At 37.7% G+C, this 18171-nt stretch overlaps 1 protein-coding gene across 1 annotated transcript in view; it reads left to right on the forward strand.

Annotated features, from left to right (window-relative positions):
* CDH8 (cadherin 8) overlaps positions 1–18171 on the forward strand; it is a 182356-nt gene that overhangs the window by 136948 nt on the left and 27237 nt on the right. Inside the window, exons 8-9 of the mRNA XM_077830891.1 lie at positions 4444–4565; positions 12872–12989. Coding sequence (XP_077687017.1) covers positions 4444–4565; positions 12872–12989 — 240 coding nt within the window. The remainder of the gene's footprint in view (positions 1–4443; positions 4566–12871; positions 12990–18171) is intronic.

The following is an 18171-nucleotide window of genomic DNA, read 5'->3' on the forward strand; positions in this document are numbered from 1 at the left end:
ACTATTTTAATAGCTATTTGTTCTGATTTATACTTCTATGGAAAGCAATGTACATAAGTGAAAAGACAATGCAGTGTTTGAGGTGATAACAAGGATGTGTGACTCATAGTGTTAATGACAAAAATTGGTGATCAATGTAAATTTCTCTCTCTTTCTCTTAAATGACAGTTTATTTCATTGTAGTCTGAAGAACTCAAACAACAAGCATTTCCAAACCAGTTGGGTCTCTCTGTAGTGTTTAGTAAATTATTTTTTTAATTAATTCTCATCAAATTTCTAGTTATAATATATTTAAATATAATGTTTGTATTTCACTTGAAAGACAAACATTTTGGGGGCAGTCACAAGGGACATGAGTAATTTCTTTAGACGCTTATCTAATTAATTACATTCCTCGGTAATATATTTAAAATTTGAGCTGTCATTGTTTCTTTAATTTAGATAAAAGTAAATCTTTAGTGTTTAAATGAGACACTAGTGCTGAGAATTCTGAAAAGCCAAAACATTTCATTGTTTATGTATTATAAAGATAAATAAAATGTGCTTAAAATGTTTTGGCTTTGTGAATTGCATATTAACCTTTTTTGAATGTGTACATATTATCAATGCAATGTTATTATGAAAGTGATAAATTATGAAACTTTGATTCATTGCATTTATCATGCACCTTTTGATGGAACAAGTTTATCCTGTCCAGAGACAATGTCCCCTAGAACTTTTCCTAGGCTATCTAACTCTGAGCAGCTTCAAGCATTAAGCATTTAAGATATAATATCTGGTAAACCCCCATACCTTATATAACTGGAAATGGGATGTTCCAAGCTTTCCAGTTGACACCAAGCATTTGCTTCTAACCCTGCAAGGTTTGCTGATATCACACTTTTGAATCTTTAAGTAGACACTTTTATGTTATTTCAGAATTTTTTTTAGAAGTTTTATGAATGTATTTAGGGTAACGTCTCTTCCCTCTGAGCAATGTATATTGAGAATCATGGTAACTAAGGCAGCTGGGTTACAGGTAGAGGGACATAAAAGATAATCCCAGTATTTATTTTTTAAACTCCATAAAACTTGTGTACAGTAATTCCCGCCCCCCCTTCATAAAATATGTGGCATTGCTAGAATGGGTTGTACTGTGGTGTAGTATAAAGGTTTTATTGACATTTGTTTGGAAGCACCTGCCTGGAGTTTATGTTTAGAAACACTTATTCAGAGGGCAAGAATCCCCTCCCTGGGCTTCAAAGCCCGAGCTCTAGCCCAAGCTATATCGTTTACACATCTAGTTTTAGCACAGTAGCCCAACTCCCACGAGCCCGAATCTATAGACCCAGGCTCTGTGGCTCACTGTCAGGGGCTGAGGCTCACTGTGTAGATGTACCCTCTGTGGCCCAGTTTACCTGCCTTATAATGGGTATAATAATACTTGTACTTCACAAAGATGTTCTGATAATTAAATAGCATTTGTGACATCCTTAGAGATTCTTGAATGGCTGGTGCTAAAAAAGAGGGAAATCTTATTATTAATATTGTGGTATCTGATATAGTTATTAATTAAGGTTCCATCATTATCATGAAAACCTGCCTGTTCTTTAACCTGCAATTTCCTGACACGAACTGATTCTGCAGTACTTACTCAGGCAAAACTTCTGCTCAGGATAATTAGTTTTGCCTGAGACAGGCTCTGAATTGAACTCACGTAGTAGGCAGTTCTTCAGAGTGTTGATACTTAATTGAAAAAAAAAATGACGTAAAATAAGGTAATATAATATAGGATGAAGTTTAATAAGGACAAATGCAAAGTACTCCACTTAAGAAGGAACAATCAGTTGTACACATACAAAATGGGAAATGACTGCCTAGGAAGAAGTACTGCGGAAGGGAATCTAGGTGTCATAGTGGATCACAAGCTGAATATGAGTCAACTGTGTAACACTGTTACAAAAAATGCAAACATCATTCTGGGTTGTATTAGCAAGAGTGTTATAAGCAAGACATGAGAAGTAATTCCTCTGCACTGATATGGCCTCAACTGGAGTATTGTGTCTAGTCCTGGGTGACACATTTTAGGAAAGATGTAGATAAATTGGAGAAAGCCCTGAGGAAAGCAACACAAATTTTTAAAGATCAAGAAAACATGATCTAAGAGGAAAGATTGAAAAAAATGGGTTTGTTTAGTCTGGAGGAGAGAAGACTGAGGGGGACATGATAACGGCTTTCAAGTATGTTAAAGGTTTTTACAAGGAGGAGGAAGAATAATTATTATCTGGCTATGCTGAAAGAAGAACAGGAGATATTTGACATGGGTTTAATCAGGCCGCAACTTTATTATTAGATATCTGGGACTACCTGGCAGATACAAGTGTACAGTGCAGGTAACCCCATGCTTATTCCATAATCACTCGGGGGCTTTTACCAGCTCCCCCTCTTTTTCCATCCAGGTCCCTCCAGCAAATCCATTGCCCGGGCTTATCATTCACCCCTGCCCCCTTGTAGGAGGGTTAGGATGAGCTATAAGAATGGGGGGTTGGCTCCCTGCTGTACCAATCATAGGAGTCCCCAACTGCCCCCTGTTCATTCCTTTAAGGAACATCTCTTTTTAAGTCCTTTTCCAAGCCATTTATCTGGTCACTGTAGACCTTCCCTATGGAGTACCTGCACCGGACATTCGCCCGACACTTAAATAATGAGTTGCAACATACGGCCTACCACCCGTCATGCCATGCACGAACAAAGCCCTTGCTGAACTCGCTGTGGGGAAGATGAAAGAAAACCCCAACTGCACCCAAGCCAATCAGGTGGTAAGGGAAAAATTCCTTCCCAGCCCCCCTAAAAAAGGGGCGGCTAGCGTAATGCCCCCCAGCAGGTAAAAACCTGGTATTTTACCACCTAAAAGGGAGCAAAGGTGAGTCCTTCTTCAGCCTGGTCCATGTAAAAAGGGAGGCTACAGGTGCCAAGCTGCCCCTTTTAAACTCTATATTCCCAGGGGCTGAGTCAGCGACCATGCTGATCCTTTTTGCAGCAGTTTTCATCTCCCCCTCCCCGCCCCAGCCTTAAAGTATTGTTCCCTTCATTCGGCCAGCCAGACACATTTCCCTCCTCCTCCCCCCGGCCCCCTTAAAGGTGCAGGGCAGTCATTCTTGTTAATCTCTGTGGATAGAACAAGAAACAATGGGCTTAAATTGCAGTCAGGGCAGTTTAGACTGGACATTAGGAAAAACTTCCTGCCAGGGTAGTTAAGCACTGGATTAAATTGTGTAGGGAGGTTGTGGAATCGCCATCATTGGAAGTTTTTAAGAGCAAGTTAAACAAACACTTGTCAGGAATGGTGTAGATAATACTTAGTCCTGTCTTGAGTGCAGTGGTCTGGACTAGAAAACCTATCAAGGTTTCTTCCAGTCCTACACTTCCATGAGTCTATGATTCATAGCTGGATAATGGAGCTAGCATTAGGCTACTGAAATACTATTACGGTTCATAACATATTTTTCTAACCATTATAATAGCCACTTGGACAATCACTCTTTTAAATAAATCATATATTTTCTATTTAGGGAAAATGGTCCTAAGATCAGATATTCTAAGTTATTAATTGTCTCTAAAATATATGCGCGCACACACACACACATGCAACCACACACACAAACACACATGCAACTACACACACACACACACACACACACACACACACTTTAATTCAGAGAGGACAATAAAACCTGTCTGTAAATTTTGGTCAAAGTAGAACTCCAATTGTTGCTTTAGCTCAGTTTTCCAAAGAGCTAAAGAACAAGGTTATTTTGCAATGTACACTGAGGAACCTTATGCAAAATAGTTTAATATTAAAAATGATGGTGCTTTATTTCAGAAAACTGAGAAGTTCATAGGGCACTTTTCTGGTCAACAGCAAATGAATCAGAGTGCTTTAATAATCTCAAGTAATATCCAGTATCGTTGACGTCAAGCCTGCAACCCATCTCGCTCCAATTCGGTCTCAACATTAATCGTATTTGCAATGAAGAAATAATAGATGTGCAGCCAAAACAACTAATAGAGTAAAATGCACAGTGCTCTGCCAAAGATAAACAAAGAAATAAATCTATGTGGTTTACAGCCTTCTCTTTCCATGGTATAATGGACTTTATCAATAAAACAATACAAACTTCTTCAGAGAAAAATCTAGCAATTTAGGCTGAGAAGGTCTAACAACAAATGCTGTTTGCAATAGAGATTTATTTGCTTTTTCCTCCTTTCAATAAATAGTGACTATTCATCTTTATCTTTTGCTCCAATTATATAATCCATTGTGAAGAAAGCACCCCAATTAAGCAAAGATTGAGAATGGGCAGAGTACACTTTCTATATGGAAGTGTTTATATCTTGGGCCCTTTATGGCATCAATCCCAAATGAAATATTCTTACCTTTTACGCTATGTTTTCTTCTCTTAGGGAACCACAGTCAAGTATCCCGAGTGCCTGTTGCTATCAAAGTTCTTGATGTAAATGACAACGCTCCTGAGTTTGCATCAGAGCATGACGCCTTTTTATGTGAGAATGGGAAGCCTGGACAAGTAAATATCTCCATGTTGTTGGTGCTGTGTAATTTTTGTAAATTCTCCCCGTAATCTGTCAGCAAATGTGAGTTGTATCGTATCTCCAAATTACCTAGATTTTGTCTGGAATGTAATGTTGAGCTAATACACCCTTTATCTCAAAATATTTGCCTTTGCAGATGTACGAGCTATTATTAGTCACTGCTTAGGAGAAACCTCATTACTTTATTTATAATCAAAATGATGAGGTTTGAAATAAACATAAGTAGCTTGGGGCCTGATCCTGTAAGGTGCCGAGTTCCTTAAACTCCCATTGACTTCAGTAGGAGTTCAGGGAGCTCAACAGCATCTAACAAGATCTTGTCCTTGATTTGGAGAAAATTATGATCCTGCTTCAATCTCTGTTCAAATGTCAAACTATGGTGGGCATAACTCAAACTGTATGCTAGGTGAAAATAGGTCATTTTAGAAGACCTTCCCTCTTCCTGATTCTCAGCTTTATAAATATCCATCTCATGTACTTTGGCAGTCTTTTCTGGGCCAGTTGTTTTCTTCTATTGCTCTAGAGTTCTCAGGTTTCGCTTGTGGCTGGAAGTGATTTATTATGGGGCGGAAGGAGAAACCTCAGAATGTATAATAAAACATCAAAGTGTGTGTCACAACTGGGACCAAAACCAGGGACCTTAACAATGGGTATGGATAGAGTTTTGGAAGGTTTTGGTTCAGGGATGTAGTCTCAGAGAGAGACTTGGTGGGTGATGTGCATCTCGTGGTTTTGGTGAAATGGACTATGGATTGAGGAGAGAAGAAGGATGCATGCCAAGAAGGGGCAAGAGACTTCAAAAAGGTCAGATAAATTTGGTTATGTTTAAGAAGTTAATTCTAACCTTTAGGGACTTCTTCAAAGTAAACCAAACCTCCAAGCATTTTCAGATGTGTCCTTCATTAGACAGAAGTACAGAGAGTTAAGGGTGAGTACATCACATACAATATCAGTGATATGACATAACCTTACATAAAGTGATACAGAGCGGATGAAATGTAATCATTTTTGTCCAGCTTGCAAAGTACTGTGTTATAGAAATCCACTGTTTTTCAGCTACATAATTTATTCTGGGTAGTGACATTTTAATTTTAAATAAACAGCAGCTGACAGCATGACACTACAGTTGTTAATCCAACTATTCTTGTGCCTCATGTGGGTGGTAGGCATTAAACTCACTATTTGCCAAAACATCTTACCTGACAATAGAATCAGAAATTGTTTTATTTTAGTAGTACTGTTTGAGAACCTTTTTGTGCCAAGATTTGATTGTTGTAAAAGATCCATGTTTTGACCTTCCAGCTGCTTTTTTCCCTTACTGTCACAAATGCATCTTTTGAGTAGTAAACATTCTTTATAACCACTGAAGATAAGATTATTGTAAGTCTCCTTTTAGAGGGTATTTTCTTTCCAGAGAATATATTGATATTTATACTCCCAAATTTCAGAGTGGATTTTAGATCCCCATAAGCTCTGTTTCCAATATTGTATTATGCTAACTATTACATCCTGATCTAAGGCTTAGTGACTGTTCTCAAAATGTGAGCATGTACTAGATGTAGCTTGAAATGAGAGAGATATATTCTGAAGTGGTTTTAGTATCCATCTAGCTCAGCATTTGTACCACATTGGAGTTGGGTGAAAAAAAAATCACAATTGTGTTTTTTCCAAAATTTTAAATTAAAAAACTCAAACAGCTGGTGGAAAACCAGTAACAACACTGACAAAATCACTTAACATTTTAAAGTGTTCATGAAAAAATTGTATAAAAAATATAACCAGCTCTATACTACCCTAATCACTGTAGTATCAGAGTTCCACAAACATTAGAAAGAGAAGAGACAGAAAATCCTATGAAATAGTGGATCCTCTTAATTCGCACACTGCGGCATGTGGCCCTGATTCTGCATCTTATTCTCCATTTTTTTGCGTCAGGGCAGGTGCAAGTATCCACCATTGCACTGTAACTTGCAGGAGCAGGTTCTAAATTAGCAGTGTCATACTATGCAACACACAGCTCATCTCAAAATCTCAGCAAATACAGTGGCTGATATTTTACTTCTTTTAGGATTCGGTGTTAAAATTTTGCAAGTAAACATATTTACAAGCCAAGGTTTTCATTTTGAAGGAGAAATAATGCTATATCTCCATGCCATAAGAAGGTTAATATGAGAAAGTGACTGCTGTAATATGTAGTATCTAAATTCTAATTTATCTGGGTGTTTAAAATTTTAAAGCAGCATCGTTGCATGTGAAGTCAGGGTGTGATTGCTTTATGCTACATCAGTATATTTACATTTGCAGTTTAACTTAAACCTAAGTTCAAATTGAATTTGAATCACCTTAAGGGAAAAGATTACATATGAACCTTTTACAAAACCTTACTTGCAGTCCCTAAATATATTGACTGAACCATCTATTACAGTTCAGTTTGCCAAGTGTTCTATTTTGGGTCCTGATATAATTGAGAGTGGCAAGCACGGCTGCTGGTGACGTGACAGAATGCATTAAAAACTGTTGATGTATAATATTGCCAGATGAATTTTCTTTGCTTTTTATTCTGAATTTGTAACAGCAAAATACAAAATTCAAAGCTGGTAGAAAAAGTGTGTGCACACATGTATGCATATAGCTCTTTGTACATTTTACATACAACAGGAAAGTACTAAAGTCCTTTGAGGGGAAAAATCTGATTTATTCTCAAGGCATTTTCCAGCTGAATGAAAAGCAGTTTATGCCTTTGATATTGTCCCTTGCTAATACAAAGTTCAAATTACTGTAGACCCAGCAAGCCCATAGGCCTTAGGGCCAGGCTAGTTTAAAATAGAATACAACTTTGAGACATTTTGTCTCTAACTTGATTCTACTTAGTTGTACTAATAGTGTGCAGTGTCAACCGGTCCTGTGTGAGGGAGGGGAAGACCATGCTACTGGTGAAGGTGGGCTCTAGCTGCATAGTCATGGAGACAATTGCAGAGACCAGGGGTCCACTTCTATGTTTCTGTGAATCTGCAGGATAGTTCAGTTATAACCCAAAGTGTGCCTCAACAATGCACTTTCTGGGAAAGTTTTGGTGTCTGTGATATTCTAGTCATGGGGAGGGTTACAAATAGTAGAAACTAGACTTTAGTTTTGAGACTGCCTTTCCTCCCATTTTCTACCAATGCAAAGTTTTGTAATCACATAAAACCATACTCTGTATTGCTGCTCAGCTCTGGTATGTTTTGAGTATATTAAAACTATGCTGTGCATTAAAATCATACAGAGATAGATACATTATACTTGCAAGATTTTGCTACTTACCTTTCCATAGCATTCACTATTACTATCCTGATACTCTTCTAGGAATGCTATAATTTTAGGCATCTGTGGCTTTGCAGGAATGTAATATAAGGTTATAGAATATAACAGTGTGCGGTCCTCTGGGATACCTTTGCTATTAATTTTAATTCAGATATGCCTGTTAGGCAAGGTGTTAATTTAGTGCTCTCTTTCTTAATACATATACATAGTCAATCACATGCACAAACTTTAACAGAAAATCAAGGTTGAAATTTTATGTGGAAAAATGTCGAGGAATTCAGCAACCTTAAGGGTAGCAACCTGACATATATATATCAATAAGTTAGAGGTTTTAAAGCTATCCTTTATGGAACCAATTTTATTCTGTGGAGTTCCTTATTGTGCTGTTCAGAATCATTTGAAAATCCTGTGAGGAAATGAGAGGACAGGTCACCCAGAAAGCAGTTAGTATTACGGCACATATGTTATATGCTGAAGAAAATCCTTTTGTAATGCATACACAGAAAGGAGTAGAGTAAGGTTGCTATGGGAATGCTAACTCCTAAATTCTTGGCTCATGCCAGTAAAATAATAATTGTATCATTTTGTTAATGCTAAGTTTTGACTATATTTTTATGTATTTATAAAAAAGAAATAAATTGATAACATGTGGGTGAGAATAAATTCAATGTAAGGAATAAGTTTCACTGGAGATTGAGAAGCATCAAATCTGTTCAGAAAAAACAATTTATGTGCCCACGGATTCCACTTCTCAAAGATTCCCAATCTAAATAATGACCTGAACTATCTTGCATAGTTTCTGGGAGCTGAAAAGTTCATGGCACTATGGTAGCTGGCTAGTGACTTTTAGTTCATTGAAACCCTGGACAAGGAGAGAAATAATTAGAAACAATTCCCCCACATAACACTGGAAAGAACTACAGTTAAGCAACCAGCAAGATATTTAAATTGCATACCCATGTGATAAATTCCATTTATCCTACACACTTGAGCACCTAAATTCACTCTGCACACTAAATAATCTCCCCATTATGTCTTCCAATAACATTCCATACCTCCAACAAGTTTCAAAGAGTCAAAGTTTTTTTTAAAAAAAAAAAGCCTTGCACAACAATATTTTGTTTCCTCCAAAAACTGGAATTCCATTCCAACCTTCACTGCTTTAAGACACCATGATCAGCAATATTCAGTCCTGAGCTAGAGACAAGGGCTGATATTTTACAAATCTGCAGAGACAGAAATTGGAACTGAACACCCCTGGAAAAAGGAAAATCCCACCTTTGCAGTGGGACAGACAACACTTGCTTCTAGCCTTGGAGGTCCTCTGATACAATTATTTAATTGGGAGACTTTTCATGCAGTGAAATGCTACTTTAGGTTATTTTATAGGTATTTTTGTTTCCCCTTGAGCACAATATATTTGAAGTTATGGCAACTAAATCTTTGCAAGTGGAGGGATATAAAAGTTAGCCCTATATATAATATAAATAAAACTAGCTGAAAGCCTGGGTGTAATTCGTGAAATCTTGTGAAGCCACAGTGACTACTGGAATAAAATATTAGGCAACTAACAAAGTATACAAATACAAAATGTGCACACCGTCAGATTACAATGTAAGCACATGTGGAACTGGGGCTTATATCCCCTAGCTCAGACATACCATTCTCTCTCTCAGTTATTTGGACCCAGTACCATTCTGATGCTTGCTGCTGCCTGAGGGCTTCTCTTCTGCCCAGGTCCCAGCAGCACCTCTTCCCCAACTCCTCCGTCCCCTGCCTCTTGCTGCCGCGGACGCTCTCTCTGCTCTAGGGCCATATGTGAAGACAATGCTCAGTGGCGGGGTAGGTCTGTGTCCTTAGCCCCAAGACTCTTGCAGAGAGCTCTGCCAGTGTGCCCAACCCTGAAAATTGCAGGATTGGAGGAGCATCTCGCTTCGTTATGATGGTTCCTCTTGTCACAATGCTGTTACCCAAAGTCAGTCTGTGAGAGATGAAAGCACTGCAACACACCCTCCCCTTTGTTGCTCCAAAGGAAATCCCCTTCCCCACAACCTCCCTCAGGCAGGAGGAGCTGCCCTCCTATCTCCTCCATTTCCCATACCCCCATGATTATCCTCTGCGTTCCCCGCACATACCACTGCATCCCATTTCCCTGCCATGCCATAACCTGCCTCCTGCTTCCCCCAATGTCATACTCCCTCTCATTCTCCCCATTCACCTTTCACAGTGTCTCTGCTGCTCCTCTCAGTCCCTGTGTCCTGTTTCACCCCCTGAATTATGGCAGCCATTTTGCATGTGGGCATAGGTTCAATATCATTGAAAACAGTGGGAGGTGGCAGCCAATTTTATTAAGATAAGACTCACTTCCACATACAGTTAGGCTGAAGGGAAATGGCAGCAATGTTGCTGACTTTAGGCCTACTGACAGTAATAGCAGATGGTGACCATTTTGAATAAAGTAAAATGTATGAGTTGAAAAACGGCTGATAACTTAAAAACCGAATCGTAACAAACTCTGAATCCCAGTGGTGATCAAACCTGATGATATTCTAAACAAAAAGAGCACTCAGATATGACTGTAGCTATTTCCATCACTTCAAACTGACTCAACCGACATTCTAGGGTAAGGTTTCAGACTGATGGATTGAAAATCCTGCAAGATTATTATACAGATATATTAAATTTTGTAAAACATTTCTACAAATAGATATTTGTAACATATTTGACTTATTCAGAATACCTGATGGCATGAGAATGAGATCATCCCAAATTCATGCCTAGAAAAACTTCATACATTATACCAAAAAGTATTACTGTCTCTGTATCTATATCTAACTATATATAGACACACACACAGAGATTTAATGTATTGCTGTTTGCCCTGTCTAACTATCTGTTGTGCTATATAGAAGACTTTAATTCCTGCTCCCACTCTGTGGGAAGGAATAGGGAAGAGAATGATCTTGAATATGATAATATATGCATTGTGATAGATATTTATGTTATCAAGCTATTCTCTCTCACTAACACCAGTTAGCGGTTATTCCTCCATGCCAGCAACTTGAAATTTTGAAAATATTGATCTTTGGTTAACTTTGAAAGTTGGGCAGGATCAGGCCCATTCAAGTCCCTCCTCACGAGTAACATATGGTTATTTTCTTTTAATTGGAACTTGCTGTGACTCTTTAAATATATTTGTCCCAGGATGAATTTGCACATTTTTAGTTATTATGATGAGGGGGTTTGTTTGTTTGTTTGTTTGTTTGTTTGTTTGTTTGTTTGTTTGTTTTAGGGTCTGATGCTTTTGGCAATAAAGCAATAAGAGAAAATTTGTATTGACTTCAGTGTGGAAATGTAAATTTAAATAATACTCATTAAGTGTCTGATCCTACGTCAATTGAAGTTAACAGCAAAATTCCCATTCCCACTGAGTTCAAGAGTGTAGTATCAGGCCCTAAGACCTTTGTCTAGGTCCCTATCTCTCCCTGTCTACACTTCTTCTGATGGGGAAATATTTGGAATCAACTAAGTCTGTCCCAAACTTTAAACCCCATTAAATCCCTCTCCTACTTTTCTGGAAGTGCTGTATTCTTATACTATTCTCCCCTGTTCTTTGCAATCCCATTTGGCTTGGAGGAAGATCAGCAACTGTACCTGCAGTGCTAGCATTTCATATGCACCACCGAATATGGATATTGTGCAGAATAAGTGCAGTTGATTTCCACATTTTCCTAATTTTGTTATTTAAAAACAACCCTCCCCACCAAATTTAGCTAAAATAACATGCCATGTTCTGGACAATGTGCAAAGCATCCTAAGTTTAATATGTTAAATCAAACCTAGTTTTGTGGGGGCGGGGGGGGGGGGGTTCACAACAATTGTAAAGCATTTTTTTAAAAGAAGAAAAGGTTTTGATTGTTTTTGCAATTCCATACGTTCTGAAATGGCCAATCAGGTTTTCTTCTAACTTAAAAACATCACTGTTAGGTTGATATTAGACATGCAAAATTTCACACAAAAAGGTACATTTTTAAGAACTTTTTTCAGCTCAGGGGGAAGAGAATGGTGGTGGAGGGAGTTTTATGGCTGGACTGTTCTAAGCACATCCCGGTGCAAATCTATATCAAACCATGAGTCACCCAGGAGTCACTGTGCCTCAGAGGCTACCGCGCATGAGGATAGGTTACAAAAAATGGGCATTCTTAGTATTGAGAAAAGACGACTGCTGGAGCACCTGAAAACTGTCTTCAAATATGTGAAGGGCTGTTATAAAAAGGAATGTGATCAATTCTTCTCCATATCCACTGAAGGTAGGACAAGAAGTAATGGGCTTAATCTACAGCAAAGGAAATGTAGGTTAGATGTTAGGAAAATCTTTCTAATTATAAGGCTTCCAAGGAAGGTTTGGGAATCCCCATCATTGGAAGTTTTTAAGAACAGGTGGGACAATCACCTGTTAGAAGTGGTCTAGGTTTACTAGGTCCTCCCTCATCACAGTGGGCTGGACTTGATGACTTCCCAAGGTCTCTTCCAGCCCTACATTTCTATAAGATCTGGGCAGTCCACATAGAAGTTTAGAAAAAAGAAAAGGAGTACTTGTGGCACCTTAGAGACTAACCAATTTATTTGAGCATAACCTTTCGTGAGCTACAGTGAGCTGTAGCTCACGAAAGCTTATGCTCAAATAAATTGGTTAGTCTCTAAGATGCCACAAGTACTCCTTATCTTTTTGCGAATACAGACTATCACGGCTGTTACTCTGAAACCTGTCATAGAAGTTTAGATGTGTGGAGGGGTTCTTACACCTGTGAAAGTAGAAATCAGAATGTATCCTGTGTAATAAAGAATGTCCTTTTCAACAGTTAATGCAGATTTTCAGTATCTTTATATCTAGCAGGTTAATTTATAAAACCTTTGCTGTTGATCAACAGAACTTATGTTGAGGCTGTAGATTTTATGTAACCTTTTTCTATTGCAGGTAATTCAAACTGTCAGTGCCATTGATAAAGACGATCCTAAAAATGGACATTTTTTTCTATATAGTCTTCTTCCTGAAATGGTCAACAATCCAAATTTCACCATCAAGAAAAATGAAGGTAAATATAAAACGTATATAGTGTGGCACTGTATAACTTATTTTATTTCTCTTTTGCGTTGCTTGGTTGACTTCCATTTACTTTACCAATTTGTCCCTTGAGCGATTAGAATGTGGTTTATCTGTGTAATGATATCATAATTATACATCTTCAACTATTTCCAATATCTGTACAATAGATAAGAATAAAACTAAAATAAAAACAGAATTTAGATCCAGAAAATAACTCATTGGGTTGCATAAAACTTGAATGGAGAGATTTAATGTGTACTATACTTTTCATGATTTTGAGATATCAGAGAGAGAGAGAGAGATTGTAAAATAAGTGGTTAAAACTATGTTGATAAATAAATATTGAACCCATGTTGGCTCACATCTAGTCAGGAACATCTAACGAAATGTTTACTAAATCCCCAAAGGGAAACGCATTTTAAGCCAGCTTGGTGTCTGTGTACAGATTCTGAACTACTACAGTTAAACACGTTCTAACTAGGACGAGAAAACGATTAGGTCAGCAAAGTCTTGAAGGGCACTTTGTATTAGAATTGCTGTTTTATAGCACTTCTGGAAGGGCACAGTCTCATTGTGTAATACTATAGAAGAGGAATTCATTCATGGTGGGGGGAAAAGGAAAAAAAAACAAATTCAATCCATTTGACTTTTTTTGAGTAATAAATTTTGTCTGATCCTTGTTCTTGGCACACAGCTATACCTGAAGGTCATATAGTGAGAGAGCTGGAAATGATCACAATAATTCTATAAACAGTGCATTCCTTGGTATTTGTATGTCAGGCCAGGGTTTTCTTTCTCATAACATTGCATCCTGTATTTCAGTCTCTTTTATATCATGTTTGTGCAATGATTATGAAGGAAATCAAAACATGCTAGTCAGCCTTGTTAGTATTAATATGAAATTTTATTTGTGTGTGTAAAGGAAATGTATAAACATTTAAGAAGAAAACACCATTTTCATACCAATTGTTATTCTAGCTGTAGCATCCAGTGAAGTATGTTGGTACTGTTTTGATAAATATGGCCTTATAAAAATAAATTTATGAAGCTATTTAAAAGTATTATGGCTTTCTCTTTTTGGATATGTTTATTGTAGCATTATTCACTCTGTGTGTGTGTGTGTATATATATATATTCTTATGAATGTATCTGTACAAAGGAAATGAAAGTGCCATTATAGGACTGAATTCTACAGTTAGTACATTTATTATAGAAAATAAAGTGACTAAAAAACCTTCTTCATAATCCAAAAATCATAGAACAAAATGTTAATTAAGTGCCCTAAACATGAAGCTCCCATAAACAGTGGATTACCTTCCACAGCACGACAGAATAAACAAAGGTTTTTACATTCCTTTTTTTGAGCATAGACTGTCTGCTCATACCACTAATTAATCTTCCTGCTTCAATCTATTACCCTTTTAAGATTCACTCTTGCTCCCAACCGAAGTCAATGGCAAAATTCCCATTGACTAGTATGGGAGAAGGAGTGGAGCCTTAATATTCTTTTTGACATCCCACTCTTGTGTACAACAGAGATACTGTTTTGTAATTAACATTTTAATAATCATCATCATCATAATCATAATAAATCCACTACACTTTTTCTTTGAATAACAAATTCACATTGAGACAAATTCACAAATAAATTCAACATGATTCCATTGAGGAATAAACTTTCTCAAATTCCATGTGAGATATACAGTTACATTATTCTTTCTGTGCCTAATAACATTATTCCCTTTAAACATACTTATAATATACACCCTTTAAGCATGTTTTTTTATCAAGACTGTTACCCTGTTTAAAATAGTTCTAGTTTTATCTGCTAGAACAAATCTTCCCTTGTACAGGAAGGACTCTTGCCAAACCCAAAATCGGAATAATATAGCTGAGGTGAGGCAAGGTGTCATGTCACAGAGGATATGTCTATACAGACTCATGTTAGTGGAGTTCAGGCTAGCATGCTAAAAATAGAAGTGTAGACCTTGCTTTGGCTCATGGGTTCTAAAGTCCACCCCCCTCCCTTGGCTTCTGGAACCTGAGCTCCAGCATGAGCCGGAAAATCCACGTTGCTACTTTTAGCATGTTAGTGCGAGCTCCATAAAAACAACTCTGTCCACCCAGGCTACAAGACTTACTCCCAGGGTCTATGTGGACAGAGCCATAAAGGCTCCTTACGTAGTCAAGCCACTTAATCATCGACGCTTAAGTATGACTTTTAAAATGTTCTCTATCTTCACAATCAGCATGACTGATTATGCCTGATGAATTTACTCTATTGTTCCTATAAAATGTAACTAATTTGTCCAAATTCTTCTTTTGGTGTCATAGTACAAGTCAGGAATAGCTTTGGTGACTATTAGAGTATTTCCCGAGCATTACTGAATGTGGAATTAAGCCCAGTGTCTCAGTGACTTCTTAACCAACAAATCCATTTTTTTAATTATAAAGTTGCTACATTTGTGTTTTCATTTTCTTTATGCTTATTTAATTTCTTTTGGAGCATTTCTTGCCTTTCTCTATACTCTGTGAATCACAATGCTGCGCGAAACCCCCACTTCTCTAGGGTCTTTCTGAAACTGTCTTACCCTCTAATATTGCTTCCTTTGTGCTGCACTGGCATTTTTGGGATTGGCAGACACTTTTGTACTTGAAGAAGCCATAGTTTTAATTGATCTCTTCTCTTGGCACTAGTACTCAACCAATGCAGATTGACATCTGTTGTGGAAATCAAAGCTGTGTAGTTTTGCTTCTGATAGGGGCATATTTTCTGGCCCAAATAATAAAGAAACGCTACATAGTAGTACTGGCTTGAGTTTGTTCTCGTAACATACTTACGAAAACCTCTGACTATCAATTCACTTTAATTCATCCCCTATGGGCTAATATGACTTTTAAGCCTTCCAGACTGTCACCAGGTGATCTAACAATTTGTGAGCTGTCTTAACTGTGCTGCACAGGTGACGAGTGATATTCTAATAGCTAAAACCTGCTTTTACTAAATGTTTTTAATTTACCTTTTGACATAATGTTGGGCCTTCGTTTACACCTAGCAAAACCCTCCCCCCCTTCCCCCCGCCGCCCAAAGAATACATTATGTGTCACGGAAATTGGCCAGTGTTCATAGCTACATTCTGTTCCTGTGAAATGATTTACAGGCACCATGACAAGAGTTTTGTCTTTTCTATCCGGTAAATCTGCATATTTACAATCTCTTCCATAGACAAGACACCCTGAAATAACTCACCGGGATCTCTACTGCCTTTTTGATGGCTAGACTAGAAAAGTTATCTGGAACATCATCAGGAACCTCATGCATCTCGCTAGAACATCTGTCAGCAAACAATATGCAATGATTTTCTTCCATTCTGTCTGAGCCCAAAACTTCACTTCTCTCTGGTGCCACTGAATGGGTTGGTAATTTTTAAATTTAGCAAAATGTGCTGCTGCTGGCCACAGAAAAGCTACTGAAAGATAGGCTCAGTCTCTAGAACTGTGATGCAAACAGAACTGATCATTCTGTTAGCTGGCCAGAAGCATTAAATCCTTCTCTCTCCATCAGTTAACACATAATCAGGTTACCCAATCTTACAAATCATGTGGCAACATCAGTCCAGGTACCCAACCATGTGAGTCAAGGACAGATCCCATGGCTACCTGGAGCTATATGGCCACACAGTTGCTAATTATGAGTGAAGTGATTATCTAATTTTTGCATGTCTTTGTGTCTGGTTTTGGATGGATGAATGAAATACCATGAGTAATGCTGTTCTTGCATTACTTCTGACTGCCTCCAAAGCAAGAAATGCTGAAAATAATCTCAGGAGAAAACCTGATTTTGTAAGATGTCCAGGCAAACAAAGATGTTCAGATAGATTTTGATAAACTCTGGCAATGTATCTCAACCCTTAGAATGTTTATTCACATAGGGCCAATCTCTCAACATATAATGGGTCACCAGAGTGTGGAAGGCAAGGGAAAACCTGCCTCTAAGCACAGAGGGGACCACATTGGGGCACACATTGATACTCCTGAAAAAGCTCAACAGACATTCTATGCTCTTGTGGGAAGCTGTTCTCCTTTCTCCCATTCCCATCTCCCAGCCTGGCTACTTGAGCTAGACGATGTGCCCAGAATCTGGACCAAAGTGAATATTGGTGCAGGCATAATTAATAAAACCAAGAGTATATACTTTTACTTTGCTTTTAAATTGAAGCATCATATGTACTCTAATGAGAAACCTTTCTGTGGTGTAGCTTATTCCTAGCAAAATTAAATGTTATAAATGCCATTCTCAATTTCTGGGTAGCCTAGGTACCATACTCATATATACAATCAGTATTGTATCTAGACTCTCACACTTATGACTACATCACACCATTTCCTCTGCTCTCTCTCTCACACACACATACACACACAAAGTTATCAGTGTGTGTGTGTGTACATGTACACAATATTTCACAGAATATTTAAATACTTAAAAGTGCAATAGCTTTGCTTCTTGGATTGAACAATTTTAATCTGTCAGTTATTTCCTCGGTAGGATGACTTGAAACTGGTAGGCAACGTGTCATGTGGTTAAATTAAGAGACCCTGTTTTATAATAATACCTTATATACCCCCCAAGCACTGGTTGGATTACATGCCATCCTGTGCTTGAATCACTCACCTTATTTGAACGTTGCTTTCCACATCACCTCCTTCCCATTTATAAGCTATCGTTTCCAAACTATATGAATTATCTGAAAAGTATGCAACCCCTTTGGGGATTGTTTCCTCTCATTTTACTGTCCAAAATAAAGATGCTAAAAGCTAATGTCCAGAACATATATAAAATCAGAAAATGTTTCTGTTACCTCTTTGCCTTCAGTTTCATAAAAACAAAAAGAGAAAAATATCTAAATATCCCAACTGTCAGATATTTTCTTTAGCAGTGTTTGTCACATGCATACTCACAGGGTAATCTATGGCAAAATAGCTTTTTCTCCCACCATAGTAACTCTGGTTGTGCTAATTAATACAGGATTCTGTCACTGAGTATCGTGCTCCCTTTCCTTTCCTTGATCGGTCTGTCTGTCTGTCATCGGCTCTACTGCCTTTAAAAGTTCCTAGTGTGTTTTTGATTGAAGTTCATATATAGAGAGATAGAGAGATATATGATATAGATA

Source organism: Eretmochelys imbricata, chromosome 12 (genome assembly GCF_965152235.1).
Source record: "Eretmochelys imbricata isolate rEreImb1 chromosome 12, rEreImb1.hap1, whole genome shotgun sequence".
In the NCBI taxonomy this organism is placed as follows: domain Eukaryota; kingdom Metazoa; phylum Chordata; order Testudines; family Cheloniidae; genus Eretmochelys; species Eretmochelys imbricata.